The sequence below is a fragment of the Macrobrachium rosenbergii genome, chromosome 41 (genome assembly GCF_040412425.1).
Source record: "Macrobrachium rosenbergii isolate ZJJX-2024 chromosome 41, ASM4041242v1, whole genome shotgun sequence".
Classification (NCBI taxonomy): Eukaryota; Metazoa; Arthropoda; class Malacostraca; order Decapoda; family Palaemonidae; genus Macrobrachium; species Macrobrachium rosenbergii.
Genome location: NC_089781.1, coordinates 81,764,520 through 81,779,205, shown reverse-complemented (window position 1 = coordinate 81,779,205; position 14,686 = coordinate 81,764,520). Strand labels below are relative to the sequence as shown.

At 38.9% G+C, this 14,686-nt stretch overlaps 1 protein-coding gene across 4 annotated transcripts in view; it reads left to right on the top strand.

Moving 5' to 3' along the window:
• LOC136826930 (terminal uridylyltransferase 7-like) overlaps positions 1-14,686 on the top strand; it is a 182,577-nt gene that overhangs the window by 68,154 nt on the left and 99,737 nt on the right. For 2 of the 4 annotated variants that reach the window (XM_067084507.1, XM_067084509.1), the window contains exon 12: positions 870-956. The exons of the other annotated variants lie outside the window; for them this stretch is intronic. In XM_067084507.1, the coding sequence (XP_066940608.1) occupies positions 870-956 (87 nt within the window). The remainder of the gene's footprint in view (positions 1-869; positions 957-14,686) is intronic. 4 annotated transcript variants of the gene reach the window in all.

Sequence of the window (14,686 nt, the reverse complement as noted above, 5' to 3'; positions counted from 1 at the left end):
TATTGTAAAGGGGTCTCTCTCTCTCTCTCTCTCTCTCTCTCTCTCTCTCTCTCTCTCTCTCTCTCTCTCTCTCTCTCTCTCTCTCTCTCTCTCTCTCTCTCTCTCTCTCTCATTATATAAACTGCTACTGCTCAGTGGTGCCTTTGTCTCTCTCTCTCTCTCTCTCTCTCTCATTATATAAACTGCTACTGCTCAGTGGTGCCTTTGAAATTATTTTTCATGTGCTTGTATTGGAGATCAGATATGCTTTGTGTAATGTAAAGTTCTCACTAACTTAATTATGCATGTATTAGTTGATAAGATTTTGTTTATAATTGTACTGTATATTGTATTCACAGTTGAATATTATACCTTTACAGCATAGAGTATCTTTCCTTGAAGGTATTGATTTGTAGTAGAAAGATGATCATGATTTGGTGATAAGGTGAAACTGCACATATAATGATATTATTATTTAAACTTTGGTGGAAGCATACATGTTAGGATAGATTTTATGAACCAACAGTTGTTGTTTGTTACAGTTGCAGAGTATAAAGTCAGTATTTTTATTAAAGAATAATTTGTTCTTAAAGTTATGCAAATATTTTCTCCTTTCATAAATTAACTTCATGGCCTTTGAGCATGTAAAGGTAACTTTTACCTAAAGTAACGTGGCACAGTCTTCTTAATTGGTAAAATAAGCTCTGGTGATTGTGAATATTTTCTTTATCTTAGAGAAAATAGTAATTTCCTTTTATTTTTAATTCCTCTAGGTGAAACAGTTCTACGAACCTCTTATAGGCAGCTTTAATTCTATTTTAACTTTAGTGTGGTAATTGCATTAGCTTCACTGTATCTTGGCATTTCTGTATTCTATCCTGTTTTGTCAGACTCGAACCATCAGCGCGTCTAAGGCCTCTGCTGGTTTAGGCCAGAAGAACAGAAAAGGCGAGATGCTTCTGGAGAGTCTTGAAAAGGTGACTTCTTCATGTAGATGTAGTTATTTTCCTAGCTGAATTTCATATCTAGCAAGCTTTTTAGTTTATTTAAATTTTTTTTTTCTGCTTTTGCACTTGCACATTCGATTTTTTTCCATCCTGTAATACTGCTTCATGGTTTATGTTTTTAGAGGGTTTGGCTGGAGCACCTTGTTCCTTTATTGTAGTTAGAGATACTATCTTCAGGTGTCTTGTTTAGTTGTGTAATGCACATGTTATACAACCCAACTTTATGCTATCACTTCAAGATTTTGTTGAATTTCATAGCATGTGTTTTTGGAGATAAAGAAATGAAAAGTCCAGTTTCAGATAGCATCACTCACATTGCTGAGTTGTTTTTATGTACAGCATATACACAAGAGCAGTATACTGTATATTTAATCTGAGACTTTTTTTTGCGTACTAATTTGTTCATGTGAGTCAATTGCACATGCAGTAAGAAAAAAAATTAAGTATTTTGCTTAGAAGATTTTCACATCATACTTTTTTTTATTTCATCAAATTACCAAATTTTTAAAGAAATGTAATTTTTCAATAGTATTTAGATTTTTATTAAGACAGCTCTTTGGACAAGCTGTATGGTAGTCAAATATTTTCATTCAGAGGTCAGACTATGACACATGATGATAATAATATATGAGTGACAGCAGTTGCATCAGTCAATCATCAACAAAGTTAAGGGGCATAGGCCAGGATCAGTACCTTAATGGGTGACCATTGGGAGCTATAGGAAAACCAAAATTTTGTAAAAGACTGATGAAATGCAATAATAGAGGCAAAGCCTGAGGCCACGGGAGGAGGTGACGATTTCCTGTGTACACTGTGTTTTCAGCAGTTAGACCAACCCAGTGTATGACTTGGGGGTCTAATGGTTTCCAGTAAGCTACAGCCCAGGTGAGTGATGAGTTGGCACATCCCTGAAGAGCGCAGTTGCCAAGAATAGTTATCTTCAAAAGTAAACAGTAAGAAGAATATTGGACAAGAAGAACATTGAATTGTGGAAGTGGTGTGTACCAAGTGCCCAAAGCGGAGGAGATAGAGAATAGAATGGCATCCTAGTGGCAGTAATGAGGAAACACAAGACAAGAGAACGAAGATTTACAGACCCACAAAGAGAACTAATTAAAATAAAGAGAGAAGAAATACAAAGACAACTAGAGGAACCAGAGGAAATTCAGGAACATCATAAGACATCCTGTATCTCTTTATATCCTGAATTACTGAGAGTCTCAGAGCTAAATGCTGGAAATAACCAGGGACAAGTGAACATCACAGATACACAGATAAACTGAGGCGATATGTAGCACAAAGAAATGATACAGTTATGTTACACTGTTGAAAGGATATGATTGCCACCTATGGAGACAGGAAACCGAAGAGGTGGACCAGACACTAAGTAAAGTTAGTAGGTGACTCTAGCACAAGCCAGAAACATCTAGTATAGATTTAAGAAATTGTAAATGGAAACGTATAAAAAAACCAGACTTAAGAAATAAGTACTGTGTAGCCTGACAGGTAAAGGAATGGCATTTGAAGAACTCAAAAAAGAAGAAAAACAAAATCCACATTATTACAAAGAGTCAAACTTAGTTCCAAGTCATATACACCGAATGAATGAGCTCTTCAGCTCAAACCAGAAGAGACTATATGGTAATATCAATATGGAAATGCAGAGTAAATGCAGTTCCAATGGCCAAACTCATTGCAAGAGTATCCCTTCAAAATAATGCAAAATGGTTACAGAACCTGAAAAACATAGCAAGTCAGTATCCCTTTAAAATAATGCAAAGTGGTTTTAGGGCCTGAAAAATGAAGAAATGGCCGAAGGTAAGCAACAATGGATGAGCATCACGAACAGGAAAGGAAGAAATCAAGTGAGGAAGGTGCCTTCAGGAAAGTCCCTGGACAGTATGGCATGAAAGGCAGTTACCAGATTGGATGACAATAAGCAGAAGATTACAATACAAAAGGACTTAGAAAAGGGCAAGGTAGTTAGTAACTTCTGACCTATCCAATGCCTGCCAGTCATGAAATAATGAACAGGAATCATGATTGAGGAGCTCTACAATTACTTGAAGGAAACAAATACTGTACCTAAGGAACAGGAAGGATGCAACAAAAAAAGCATTGGGACCATTTTCCACCACGTAGTGGCTAATGTGTTGTTGAGGAGTTGCATAAGTAACACAAATCTTAGTATGGCAATGATTGACTTTTGGAGGGCCTTCAGTATGGTCCCTCACTCATGGTTGATTTGGATTCCAGCAGGTAAATGAAAATGCATACAACTCAGTAACCTTTTTCTCTGACATGACACAGCACTTGAAAGACAACCCTGACAGCATCAGGAACCTCACTGACAGGGGCAAACATCATAAGAGGAATCTTCCAAGAAGATTCACTGTCACCACTCATGTTCATAGTCTCATTGATACCAATGACAGTGATTCCCAGGAAAAAGAAGCATGGCTACCAACTTTGAAGGGCACAGTCATTATTCACTTGTTCATGGATGACGTCAAGATACAGTATTTGGAAAAAATGTTAAGAGCCTTGATTCTCTTGTACAGGCATTCCAGATTATAACTAAAGATATGAAAATTGAGTTTAGCTTTGACAGATATGTGGCAGTCCCCAATTAACGGTGGGGGTTACATTGCTGCTAACTGAAAATTGGTGATAATATTGCTGATAAACTGTTTAACGGCGCCAATAACCGGAAACCACTTACCGGTGCCAATAAACTGCTTACTGGTGCCAAAAATTGCTTACCGGCGACAAAAATCGCTCGCTGCACCAAAAATCTGATTAAGGACGTCACTAGCCAAGTGTCATAACACTGAAACGCCGTTAACCGATGCCGCCAGCAAGCGGGGACTGCCTGTAATGTAAGTATAGTAAAAGAAAGATGCTCTAGAGTGAAGGAATCCAATTCCCAGATGAAAGCACCACCAAGGATATAGGAGAGACTGACTTGAAAGTAAACACCAGAAGGAACACTTCCCAACGTTTATGATGATACTACAGATCAAGTCCTGTGGTGGAATTATTGTAAATACAGTCAGTATGTTTTGTGCTAGTAATAAGATATAGTGTAGGAGTAGTAGACTGAACAAATGAGTAGCCTATGCAGAAAACATGGACAGATAAACAAGAAAACTGATGAGCACCAATGAGGCATGACATCTAAGAGCAAGTGTGGCAAGGCTCAAGTTAACCAGAAAAAAAGTGGGAAGAAGAATGCAAAGTGTGGAGGACCATATCAACATCAAGAAAGAGCTTGTGGGTATTACTTTAAGGACAGTGAAGATTAGTGTGATAACAGCATAGTATGCAAAACTTGATTTTTTTTTTTTTTTTTTTTTTTTTTTTTTTTTGACAAAGAGCTTGACAATTATAAATAAAGGATCACAAGCAAAAGGAAAACGGAATGAATAAAACAAACAAATGCATGGCCAGTACCAGAGGTAGACTTGAGCTGAGTTGTAGCTGAAGGTGGTAGTTGTTAGTGTTCGACTAGGGGAGAGCTCAGGAAGGAAAATGAAGGGATGTTGATGGCAGCACAAGACCAGGCACTGTACACGATATATAGAAAATAAAACAGATGGCCAAATGTCAACATCACCCATTTGCTACAAATGCAAACAAAATATGGAGACCATCAACCATGTATTAAACAAATGCCCAGCATTAGCTCAAAATTACGTACAGTAGGAGGCATGAGACAGTTGCAAGGCCTAGCTCTGGAAGAACTGTGAAGAATATAGGCTACCATGCATAAACAAGTGGTACAGCCAAAAACCTGAAAAAGTGCTGGAAATGAACAAAATTAAAGTAGTCTGGGACTATGATTTAAGGACTGATAAGGAAACCCAGGAGTATATGATAGATATAGCCATACCAAGGTATGCCAGAAGTTAGGGACAGAGGAAGAGAAAAGATAGAAAAGTACCAAGATCTAAAGGTGGAAATTAGGAGGATAGGCCAGCTGAAGTGGAAGTGGTGCCTATCATTCTTAGAGCACAGGAGTAGCTCCAGAGGACTTCAGGAGGAACATGAAGATGATTAAATGCACTAACCTATAACAGGATTTGCTAAAAAAAAGTATGCCATTAGCCACATCAAGGATAATCAGGAAAGCATTGGAATCCTCAAAGAAGACATGGGTAGTGTGGGTCAGATCTGCAGGAGGTAGGTTACAGCCAGAGTCCAGACTATGAAATACCAACCTAGCAAGGTTAAAAAAAAAAATAATCTAATATACACCTCAGAAAAGAACCTCTATGAAGTATCATTATCTTAGGCTGAGTGGTCTGGTTACAATACCGCATAAAATTAATAACTGCTCACTCGCGCATATCAGGCAAGGGAACCCATTGAGAAAAATCACTACTATAGGTTCAGTATTGGTGAACAATGAGCATCAAAACTATTAACTTATTCTTCCTGAGTCAGTACTATATAGGGTATTGTATTTGCAGTACTAGAAAAATATTCATCTCATTTAATAAACACATATTAATATATGTGAAAAATAAATGCAAGGCTAAGAAGGAATAAGAGGGGGAAAGATCAGAAGTGAGACTACTCATCTACCTGTAAAAAGACTATACATCTGCCTGTAAAATAAGGATGTATTTCAGATCCATTGAAGTCTTAATTCTCCTAAATTTCTGTTATAGTCATAAAATTGAGATTTTATATAAGTAACTTACCAAGTAATTACATAGCTAACAGTTTCTATTAGCCGGCAGCTAAAATTGTGAAATCCGTGCTAGTGATTCTTTTGTTTACGTTATGGTGTAGGTAACTGACCCCGCCCACTTTTGGGAAAAGAGGGAACAACTGAGCAGAAGGCTTCAGTATGTTTCTGCTGGCTTACGACAACGGTTGTGAGCTGCGGCTGGTTTTGAAATCCTCAGACTTTACTGCATATATATGGTCTTTGACTGTTTGGTGAAGTATTTTGCTTTGTTAGCCTCTCGGCAATTTAGATAATTAGGTTTTCTTGAATAACGTGATTATCACTTTTTACTTGGACTGTTTTGAACTGTTTGACTTGTAATGATGTCCGACTGCAGTGCAAGTGGTATTCGTTATTGCAGGGAAGGCTGCAATACGAGAATTACATCAGCGAAGTATTATTCTCATACTAAGTGTACAGCTTGCAGGGGTCAAGTTTGTTCAGTTGATTTGTCTTGTGCTGAATATAGTGACTGGGACAGTAAAAAATAGAAGACTCTGAATTCTCATTTGACTAAGTTGGAGAGAGGCAGAAAGAAGAAAGGAATAGCTAAGAGTGACAGAAGTTTAGTTAATCAGGATACAGCTAATTCTTCTGCCAATTTACCAGTTCTGCCTCTTTTGGCTTTGTCTCCTGTCTCCCATTACTAGTCCTGCTTCTATTTTACCTGTTCCTTTACCCAGCTCCCCTACTCTTGAACCCAATGCCATTGCCATCCTGGAACATAAATTTGATTGTAAATTCGATATGTTGGTGAATATTGTGGCCCAGATTGGGGCGTCGGTTCGTTCCTTTATGGAAAATAAGAAAGGAACAAATGAGAGTGCAGTGTTGGTGGAGGAGCTGGCTACTCGGCCTGCTGATTCTCCTAGGCAAAGGTCACTGGCATACTCCCCTGCACCAGGGAGAAGCTATACTGGAAGCCCAAGGGAAGTTGGTAGGGTCTGCCCCCAGGTAGTTGCCCCTCAGGCACGCCTGGCGCCAGTTCCCAGGTTGTGTCAGATAGTCAGTAGGAAGGTGTATTCCGTGGTTTATATAACCTTTCCTCTAGTTCGGATGCATCCAGGTGCGATCAGAGACGCAAGTGGCGTAGCAGTGACAAATCGAGACCGTTGAAAAGGTCTGCTGTAGATGAGTTTCGCACCCCTCAGGTGCCAGGGAAAAGAGTTAAGGAGGCAGTGCCTTCCTGTAGTTCTGGGAGAGTCCAGAAAAATTCTCCCAAGCGTGTATAGATGGAGAAAGGTAAGTGTTGGTTCTGAGAACTGTATCTAAGAGTAAGCACTCTTATGCTTCAGTGCACGTCTCTATGGATGATCCTTCACTGGCTCCCTATCAGCCAATAGTTGACGAGCGCTTATTGGCGCCGAAGCGCACATCCCTTGCGCCCGAGTTCTCTTCAGGCGACAAGCGCCCAGTTGCTTCTGAACCACAAGCGGATTCGGAGTGCCTAGTTACTCCCGAGCAGCCAGTAGCTCGCAAGCGCGTAGTAACCTACAAGCGCTCAGTTGCGCCCACTGGTACAGATTCGTGTGTACATTCTGCTAGTCGTTTGACTTCTATTCCTGAGTTTGTGGCACCATCCTCCTTACAACGAATGGCGACGACTTTAGATGTGGATCCTTCGCTTGCTCCTCTACAGTGGCACCTAGACGATATTCTAGGCATTTTGAAGAAACCTTTGAACCCTTCTACGTCTAAGGACTTGTCTTTTTCACCCGTATCTGCGATGGAGGAGGAAGGTGGCAAAGATGAGGAAGCAAAATCTCCTCCCTCAGCTTATGCGTCTCTGCTTGATTTTCTTCTTCGAAGTTTCCCTTCCTTTTTCTCTCCAGCTGCACCCATTTCTGCTGCGTCCACCTTTCAAATGATCAGTGTCACAATTGGACATTCAAGACTGCCGAATATGGTACTTTCGACTTCAGCCAGGAAAGCACTCAATGAGGTCAAGACCTGGCTAGCTCCCCTTCAGTGTGGGACCACCTTGACAGTGTGGGGGGCTCTTGAACCACCCCAGGAATTTGTTCCCGGGTTTGAGTCCAAGAGTCTGGTGATGGTATATTTGTTTGGATTAATTTTTGTGGAATTTTCCACTTTTGCTAAAATTTATTGGACCTGTTAAATAGGAAAAGATATCATAGCTGGGATTGGGTTTATGTCTGGAGCTAAATAGTGGGAACTGTGGTAGGACCATCAACTGCCCGATAATGTTCGGACCTGAGACTTATCAGATTAATAGTTCAAAGGCGGAAGTGTTATTTAGGGCTGGACCACGGATTCCAGGGGCGTCTGGTTCTGGGGACAGGACTCTCTGCATTCTGTCCGGTTTGCCCATAACATGATTGGGGTGGGGATGATTATATTCTAATAATATCAGTCCTAGCAAGTGGGTCTGACTCACACTTGGGTCACTCTGCTCATGTTGTGCCATCCCCTATGGGGTAGGGTAGGGAGCAGACATTTGGGAGTCGGTTCTCACTTGTGCCATTGGTGGAAGAATAAACTCCATGAAAGGCTGATGATATCTTTTTAAGGTTTTCAGGTTTATTTTTTTTTATATACCTCAATCTTTATGCTCAGTAGTTTTAAAGATTTAAGTACCCCTGGGCCCTTTGGTGGTAGCGACTCGGCACTGTTGACAACCGCCGGAACCTCCTCTGACAACCTCTCTCTGGAAAAATCAGAAAAAAAAAATACTATTATAATTACACTGGAACCTTATGCGCCAGTACAAAACAAACCCAAAAGAGTAAATATCATCTTGACCCAACCTTGACTCACTTAGACACCCTCTTTGGGAGTGGAAGTTGGTCAAGGTTTCTATGGGTGGAACGGAATTGTACAAAGTTGTTGAGTATGTTTGTCCAAGGAAAACTGAATGTGTTGGCTGATCAGCTAAGTCGACTGAACTAAATCATTCCCACAGAGTGAACTCTCGATCCATTGGTCGTCTAGACCTATGGAAACTTTGTGGAAAGCCAATGTTTGATCTCTTCGCAATGTCAAGAATTTTCGACTGCCTCTTTTCTGCTCTCCAGTGCTGGATCCGCAAGCATGGGCCACGGACGCCATGCTTCTCAACAGGTCCGACAAGTTCCTGTATACCTTCCCCCCCTTCAGGATGTTAGGGAATGTACTAAACCAATTTCACCTGCACCAGAATGTATCGATGATTCTGGTAGCCCCTTTTTGGCCCTTGAGGGAATGGCTCCCAGAGCTAATGAATCTGCTGGTAGATTTTCCAAGACTCCTCCTTCAGAAGAAAAAGCTTCTCAGACAGCCCCACTTCAGACACTCATCAAGGTTTGTCTTCGCTGGCTCTGACAGGATTCAAACTGTCAAAAGACACCTAGAGCTAAAGGCTTTTTGAGAGAAGCTGAGGAGGCTATTTCAAAATGTAGATGTCGATCTTCTGCTAATGTCTACCAGAGCAAGTGATCAATTTTCCAAAGTTGGTGCAAAAGAAATGGAATCTTCTTCGAAAACAACTTTGACAGAGATTGTGGACTTCATTTATTCTTGAGGAACTCTAAGAATTTATCCTCTTCAACCATAAAAGGCTACAGAGCAATGCTGAGCTCTGTGTTCGAGCCCCTGAACGTAGGCTCATTCAAGAATTTAACAAAGAAGACACTATGTTCAGTAGCCTTATCAACAGCCAAGAGAGTTGGTGAAATTCAGGTCACTGACAAGAGGTTCGGCTTTTCAGGAGGTGATGCACTCTGCTCCTTTATTTTGGGATTTCTTGCTAAGAACGAGAACCCAAACAACCCTTGGCCTTGTTCCTTCAGCATTTAAGGACTAGCAGACACTCGGACCAGAAGAGATTGAGAGGGTACTTTGCCCAGTAAGAGCCCTAAAGTTCTATCTTCTCAGGGCAGAGAAGATTATGGGTTCATCTTGCAACTTCTGGACTTCAGTCAAGGATCCATCTCGTCCTCTTACAAAGAATGCTCCGTCCTTGTTCTTGAGGGATACTATTCGTGACACACTCGCAATTGAGAGAGGAGGATTGTCCTATCTTGAAAGTAAAGGTGCATGAAGTCAGATCCGTGGCAACTTCAGTAGCTTTTAATTACAATCTCTCACTCTCTGCAATGCTTCAAGTGACTTACTGGGGGTGCAGGTCCGTATTTGGTTCGCATTACCTCAGAGATGTAGAAACAACATTTAACGATTGCAGTACCCTAGGACCCGTATCGATGGCTGGCATGGTATTGGGGAAGGAAGTATAGGAAGCATTCCTTCCTTCCTTCCTCGTCTCTTCGCCTTGATTAATGGTGTAGAGTCCTTGGGTAGTCTGTTGGTACGTTGTACTTGGATACCCACCAGTCCTTTAGTGGTAGGTAGTGGTGTTATTAATGTTTTATGGTGTAGGTAACAGTTGTCTTTCTGGTTTTGTGTGGTACTGTGCCCTGGGCAGGGGCAAATTTTCTTGGTACTTCATTTAGCGTTCGGAAATATCCTTTGCTGTAAAGCTCCCACTGATTTAGCAGATGGCCCTTGGCCATACAGCCATGTCCCTACAGTTAAGATGAGCACACAACCAGAGGCAGTAACTTCCTGCTGTGACTCTCTTACCAGGTAAGGAAACAGCGAGCATTTCTTGCAATGCTAGCAGACATTAATTCCCTTAATTCATTACTTTTATTTTAATGTTTTGGGGAAGTATAGTCTATGCATCCCACCTCCTGTCAGTGTGGGAATCAGCTATGCAATTACTTGGTAAGTTACTTATATAAAAATTACATTTTTTTTTTATAAAATAAGATTTTACATATACTTACCAAGTAATTACAGAGTGGGAGCCCTCCCGCCTTCCCTCACATGGACTTTGGACATAAACATATTGAATCCCTCTGCTCAGTTGTTCCCTTTTTTCCAAAAGTGGGTGGGGCCAGTTACCTACATCGTAACGTAAACAAAAGAATCACTACTGCAGATTTCAGAATTTTAGCTGCCGGTTAATAGAAACTGTTAGCTATGTAATTACTTGGTAGTTACTGTATATATAAAATCACATTTTATCATAAAATTGTCATTTTGTTTTCATAGATTTCTTTAGTAAACTTTACATAAACAGTGAAGATCTTTTTATGAATAATTGGGTATGTAGAAAAACAAGCTCTATTGTAAAAGCATAATTTTTTCCTAATTTCATATGAGGTAATCTAGTTGGTTTTTTAATTGTATAGAAAACATAGAGGAAAATAAGAATGTTACTATTTCTTATACACTGCTGTATGATTTTTAGCTCCAAGTCATATTACCACAATTATATAAAAGTAAGGGTTCCTGTAATTCCATTACATCCTTTTCAGTGAAAATTATATCTAATGGACCTTAGCAATGTGCACATATGTCAAGTAATATTTTTTAAGTCCTGTGAAATGCAAATTGATATGATTGCTATTATCAATATACATATATATTAATATGACTCGTACACAAAATCAGGTACTAACACATTCGTGCATGAACACAATAAAATTTAAAGTGCAGGCAAATGCATGTACACATGGATGTTACCAGTGGTAATTTACCAATGGAAATTAATAATACAGGAATGTTTCTCCATTTTCTCTCTAAAATATCAGGATAAAAAATTAAATAGCAACATTTGTAGCTAATAAAAACTTTCAAGATACATACAGTACAGTATTCAGTTAGTGCTGTGGAGTAATACAGTTCTTTTTAGTTTATGCCATTAATAAGTACTGTAGAAAAGCATAGGGATAATATTAGATATTGGACTGCAAATTTTAATAGCAGTCAGGAGGTTGAGTTGCATCTTCATATTTGAGGATCAAGCAAATTGGCCTTGCTGATAAGTATATTTTAGATGGTAGCTTGCAACAGTCTGGGTGCATATTGTGACAGGTAACTGTCAGTTAAGTACATTTTGGTGCACTGTTCCTGACTAATGCAGATGGTGAAAATTGAAATCTGTTGCTGAGATATTTAGTGAAGGTTTTCCTTGAGACAGGTGACCTTTTTAAAATAAAAAAAATTTTTTTGTAATGAAATACAAGCCTTATATTTTTTATATTTAGAAATGCATGAATGCTTGTGAATATTATAGATGTTATATATTAGTGTGTCCTTATGTTTGAGGTTTTAATAATTGTCAGTTTTTAATAAAAATCATTCATATCTTCAGTGCAATAATGGGACTGAATGGCCCCCAACTCTAATATCAGTCCATACAGGCCAAATTTCATGCAATCATTCTTTTACTTTCTGGAATATTGCAAGGATTATCCTTAAAATTAAATAATCCCTTTTTTATGACACCAAGAGCTAGTCTTGAAGACAAAGTACTGCAGTGGAAAATAGTAATGCCCTTGGGCAAAGTGTTTTTTTTTTTTTTTTTTTTTTTAAGTCCTGTACAATTATTCTGTGTGCTCAGTTATGGCTGCTGTAGCTACTTTCTCTTTTGGCAATTCAAAGCCTACGGTATAACTGAATTTGTAGAATTTATAGTTCTCCCCTTTTATAGGTTAGTTGCAAATTAGAAGTCTGTATTAGAAATGCATGGATGGAGTTATTTTTTCAGGAGAGTATCTTGTTCTCATCTCATGGTCAACATGTATGTCACTTGAAGCAGAAAAGATGACTCATAAGAATGTGCATGGCACATAAGATAAGGCTCAAGAGTATGAACCACTAAATCCTAAGTCACCAGTAACCATAAAAGCTGATACAACATTTGCTGATCCTTTTCATCCTTTTATTTTTCTATATTTTGAAGAATGTTCCCTGGTTAGGTCTTCAGTAGTGGACATATCTTGAATTGTTGGACAATAACTTGAATTCTTTTACAGTTTTTATTCCTTATCTGTATATTTATCTCTAGCATAGTTGTTCAGTTAGCTAGAGATATCCTAATTCTGATCATCCTCTGCTCTCAAATCTTCACATTCTGTACCATAGTACTACATTCATCTATTTTATTTGTACTACATTCATCTATTTTATTTGTATTTTGACTTCCTGATCCTTTAGTTAAATAATTGGAGCTCTTGCACATCAAACTTGGTGCGAATGCCCTTTTGTTAAGCCAGCTATTATTCATCTTGTTTTACTTTTTTTATTTACTTTATATGTTATATTTATTGTTATCTAATACTGTATATTTTGTTATTTTCTCTCATAGTTTATTTTGGTTTGCTTTCTCCTTTAAGGCGTATGGTGTTGTAACGCTGCTTTTCCAAATGAGGTTACTGCTTGGCTTCATGCAATATTAATAATAATAATAATAATTAATAATAATAATAATAATAAATAATAATAATAATAATAATAATAACAATAATAATAATAATTAATAATTAATAATAATAATAATGGATGCTGGGTACCAACTCAAGAATTAACCATCTGATGTTCATGGACGACATCAAGCTCTATGGTAAGAGTATCAAGGAAATAGATACCCTAATCCAGACTGTAAGGATTGTATCTTGGGACATCAGGATGGAGTTTGGAATATAAAAAAAATGCGCCTTGATCAACATACAAAAAGGCTAAGTAACAAGGACTGAAGGGACAAAGCTACCAGACGGGAATAGCATCAAACACATGGATGAGACAGGATACAAATACCTGGGAATAATGGAAGGAGAGGATATAAAACACCAAGAGATGAAGGACATGATCAGGAAAGAATATATGCAGAGACTTAAGGTGACACTCAAGTCAAAACTCAACACCGGAAACGTGACGAAAGCCATAAATGAATCAGCAGTACCAGTAATCAGATACAGTGCGTGCAGGAGTAGTGGAGTGGACGAAGGTAAACTCCTCAGCACAGACCAGAAAACTATAAAACACATGACAGTACACAAAGCACTACACCCAAGAGCAAATACAGACAGACTATACATAACATGAAAGGAAGGGGGAAGAGGGCTACTAAGCATGGAGGATTGCGTCAACATTGAGAGCAGAGCACTGGGGCAATATCTGAAAACCAGTGAAGATGAGTGGCTAAGGAGTGCATGGGAAGGAGGAATGATAAAAGTAGATGAAGACCCAGATATATACAGAGACAGGAGAATGAAAAACAGAACAGAGGAATGGCACAACACACCAATGCACAAATAGTACATGAGACAGACAAAAGAAGTGGCGAGCAATGAAACATGGCAATGACTATAGAGGGGAGAACTCAAGAAGGAAACAGAAGGAATGCTAACAGTGGCACAAGATCACTTTCTAAGAACCAGATATGTCCAAAGATATGGAAATAACATCTCACTCATATGCAGGAAGTGCAATATGAAAGAGGAGACCATAAACCACGCGAATGTCCGGCACTTTCGCAGAACCAGTACAAAAAGAGGCATGATTCAGCAGCAAAAGCCCTCCACTGGAGCCTGTGCAAGAAACACCAGCTAGATTGCAGTAATAAGTGGTACGAACACCAACCTGAGGGAGTGATAGAAAACAATCAGGCAAAGATCCTCTGGGACTATGGTATCAGAACAGATAGGGTGACGGCAAAATTAAGAAGAAAGTATCACTCATTGATGTCGCAATACCATGGGACACCAGAGTAGATGAGAAAGAAAGAGAGAAAATTGATAAGCATCAAGACCTGAAAATCGAAATAAGGAGGATATGGAATATGCTAGTGGAAATTGTACCGATAATCATAGAAACACTAGGCACAATCCCAAGATCCTTGAAAATTAATCTTGAAAAAGTAGATGCCGAAGTAGCTCCAAGACTCGTGCAGAAAAGTGTGCTACTAGAAACAGCGCACGTAGTGAGAAAAGTGATGGACTTTAAGGAGGCAGGATGCAACCCGGAACCCCACACTATAAAAACCAACCGGTCAAATAGGATGACTGATAGACCAAAAATAATAATAATAATAAAAAAATGAAATAATATAATAATAATAATACTTATCATCATCATCATCATAACCTACGCAGGCAGATTAAATTAATAACTGTTTGAA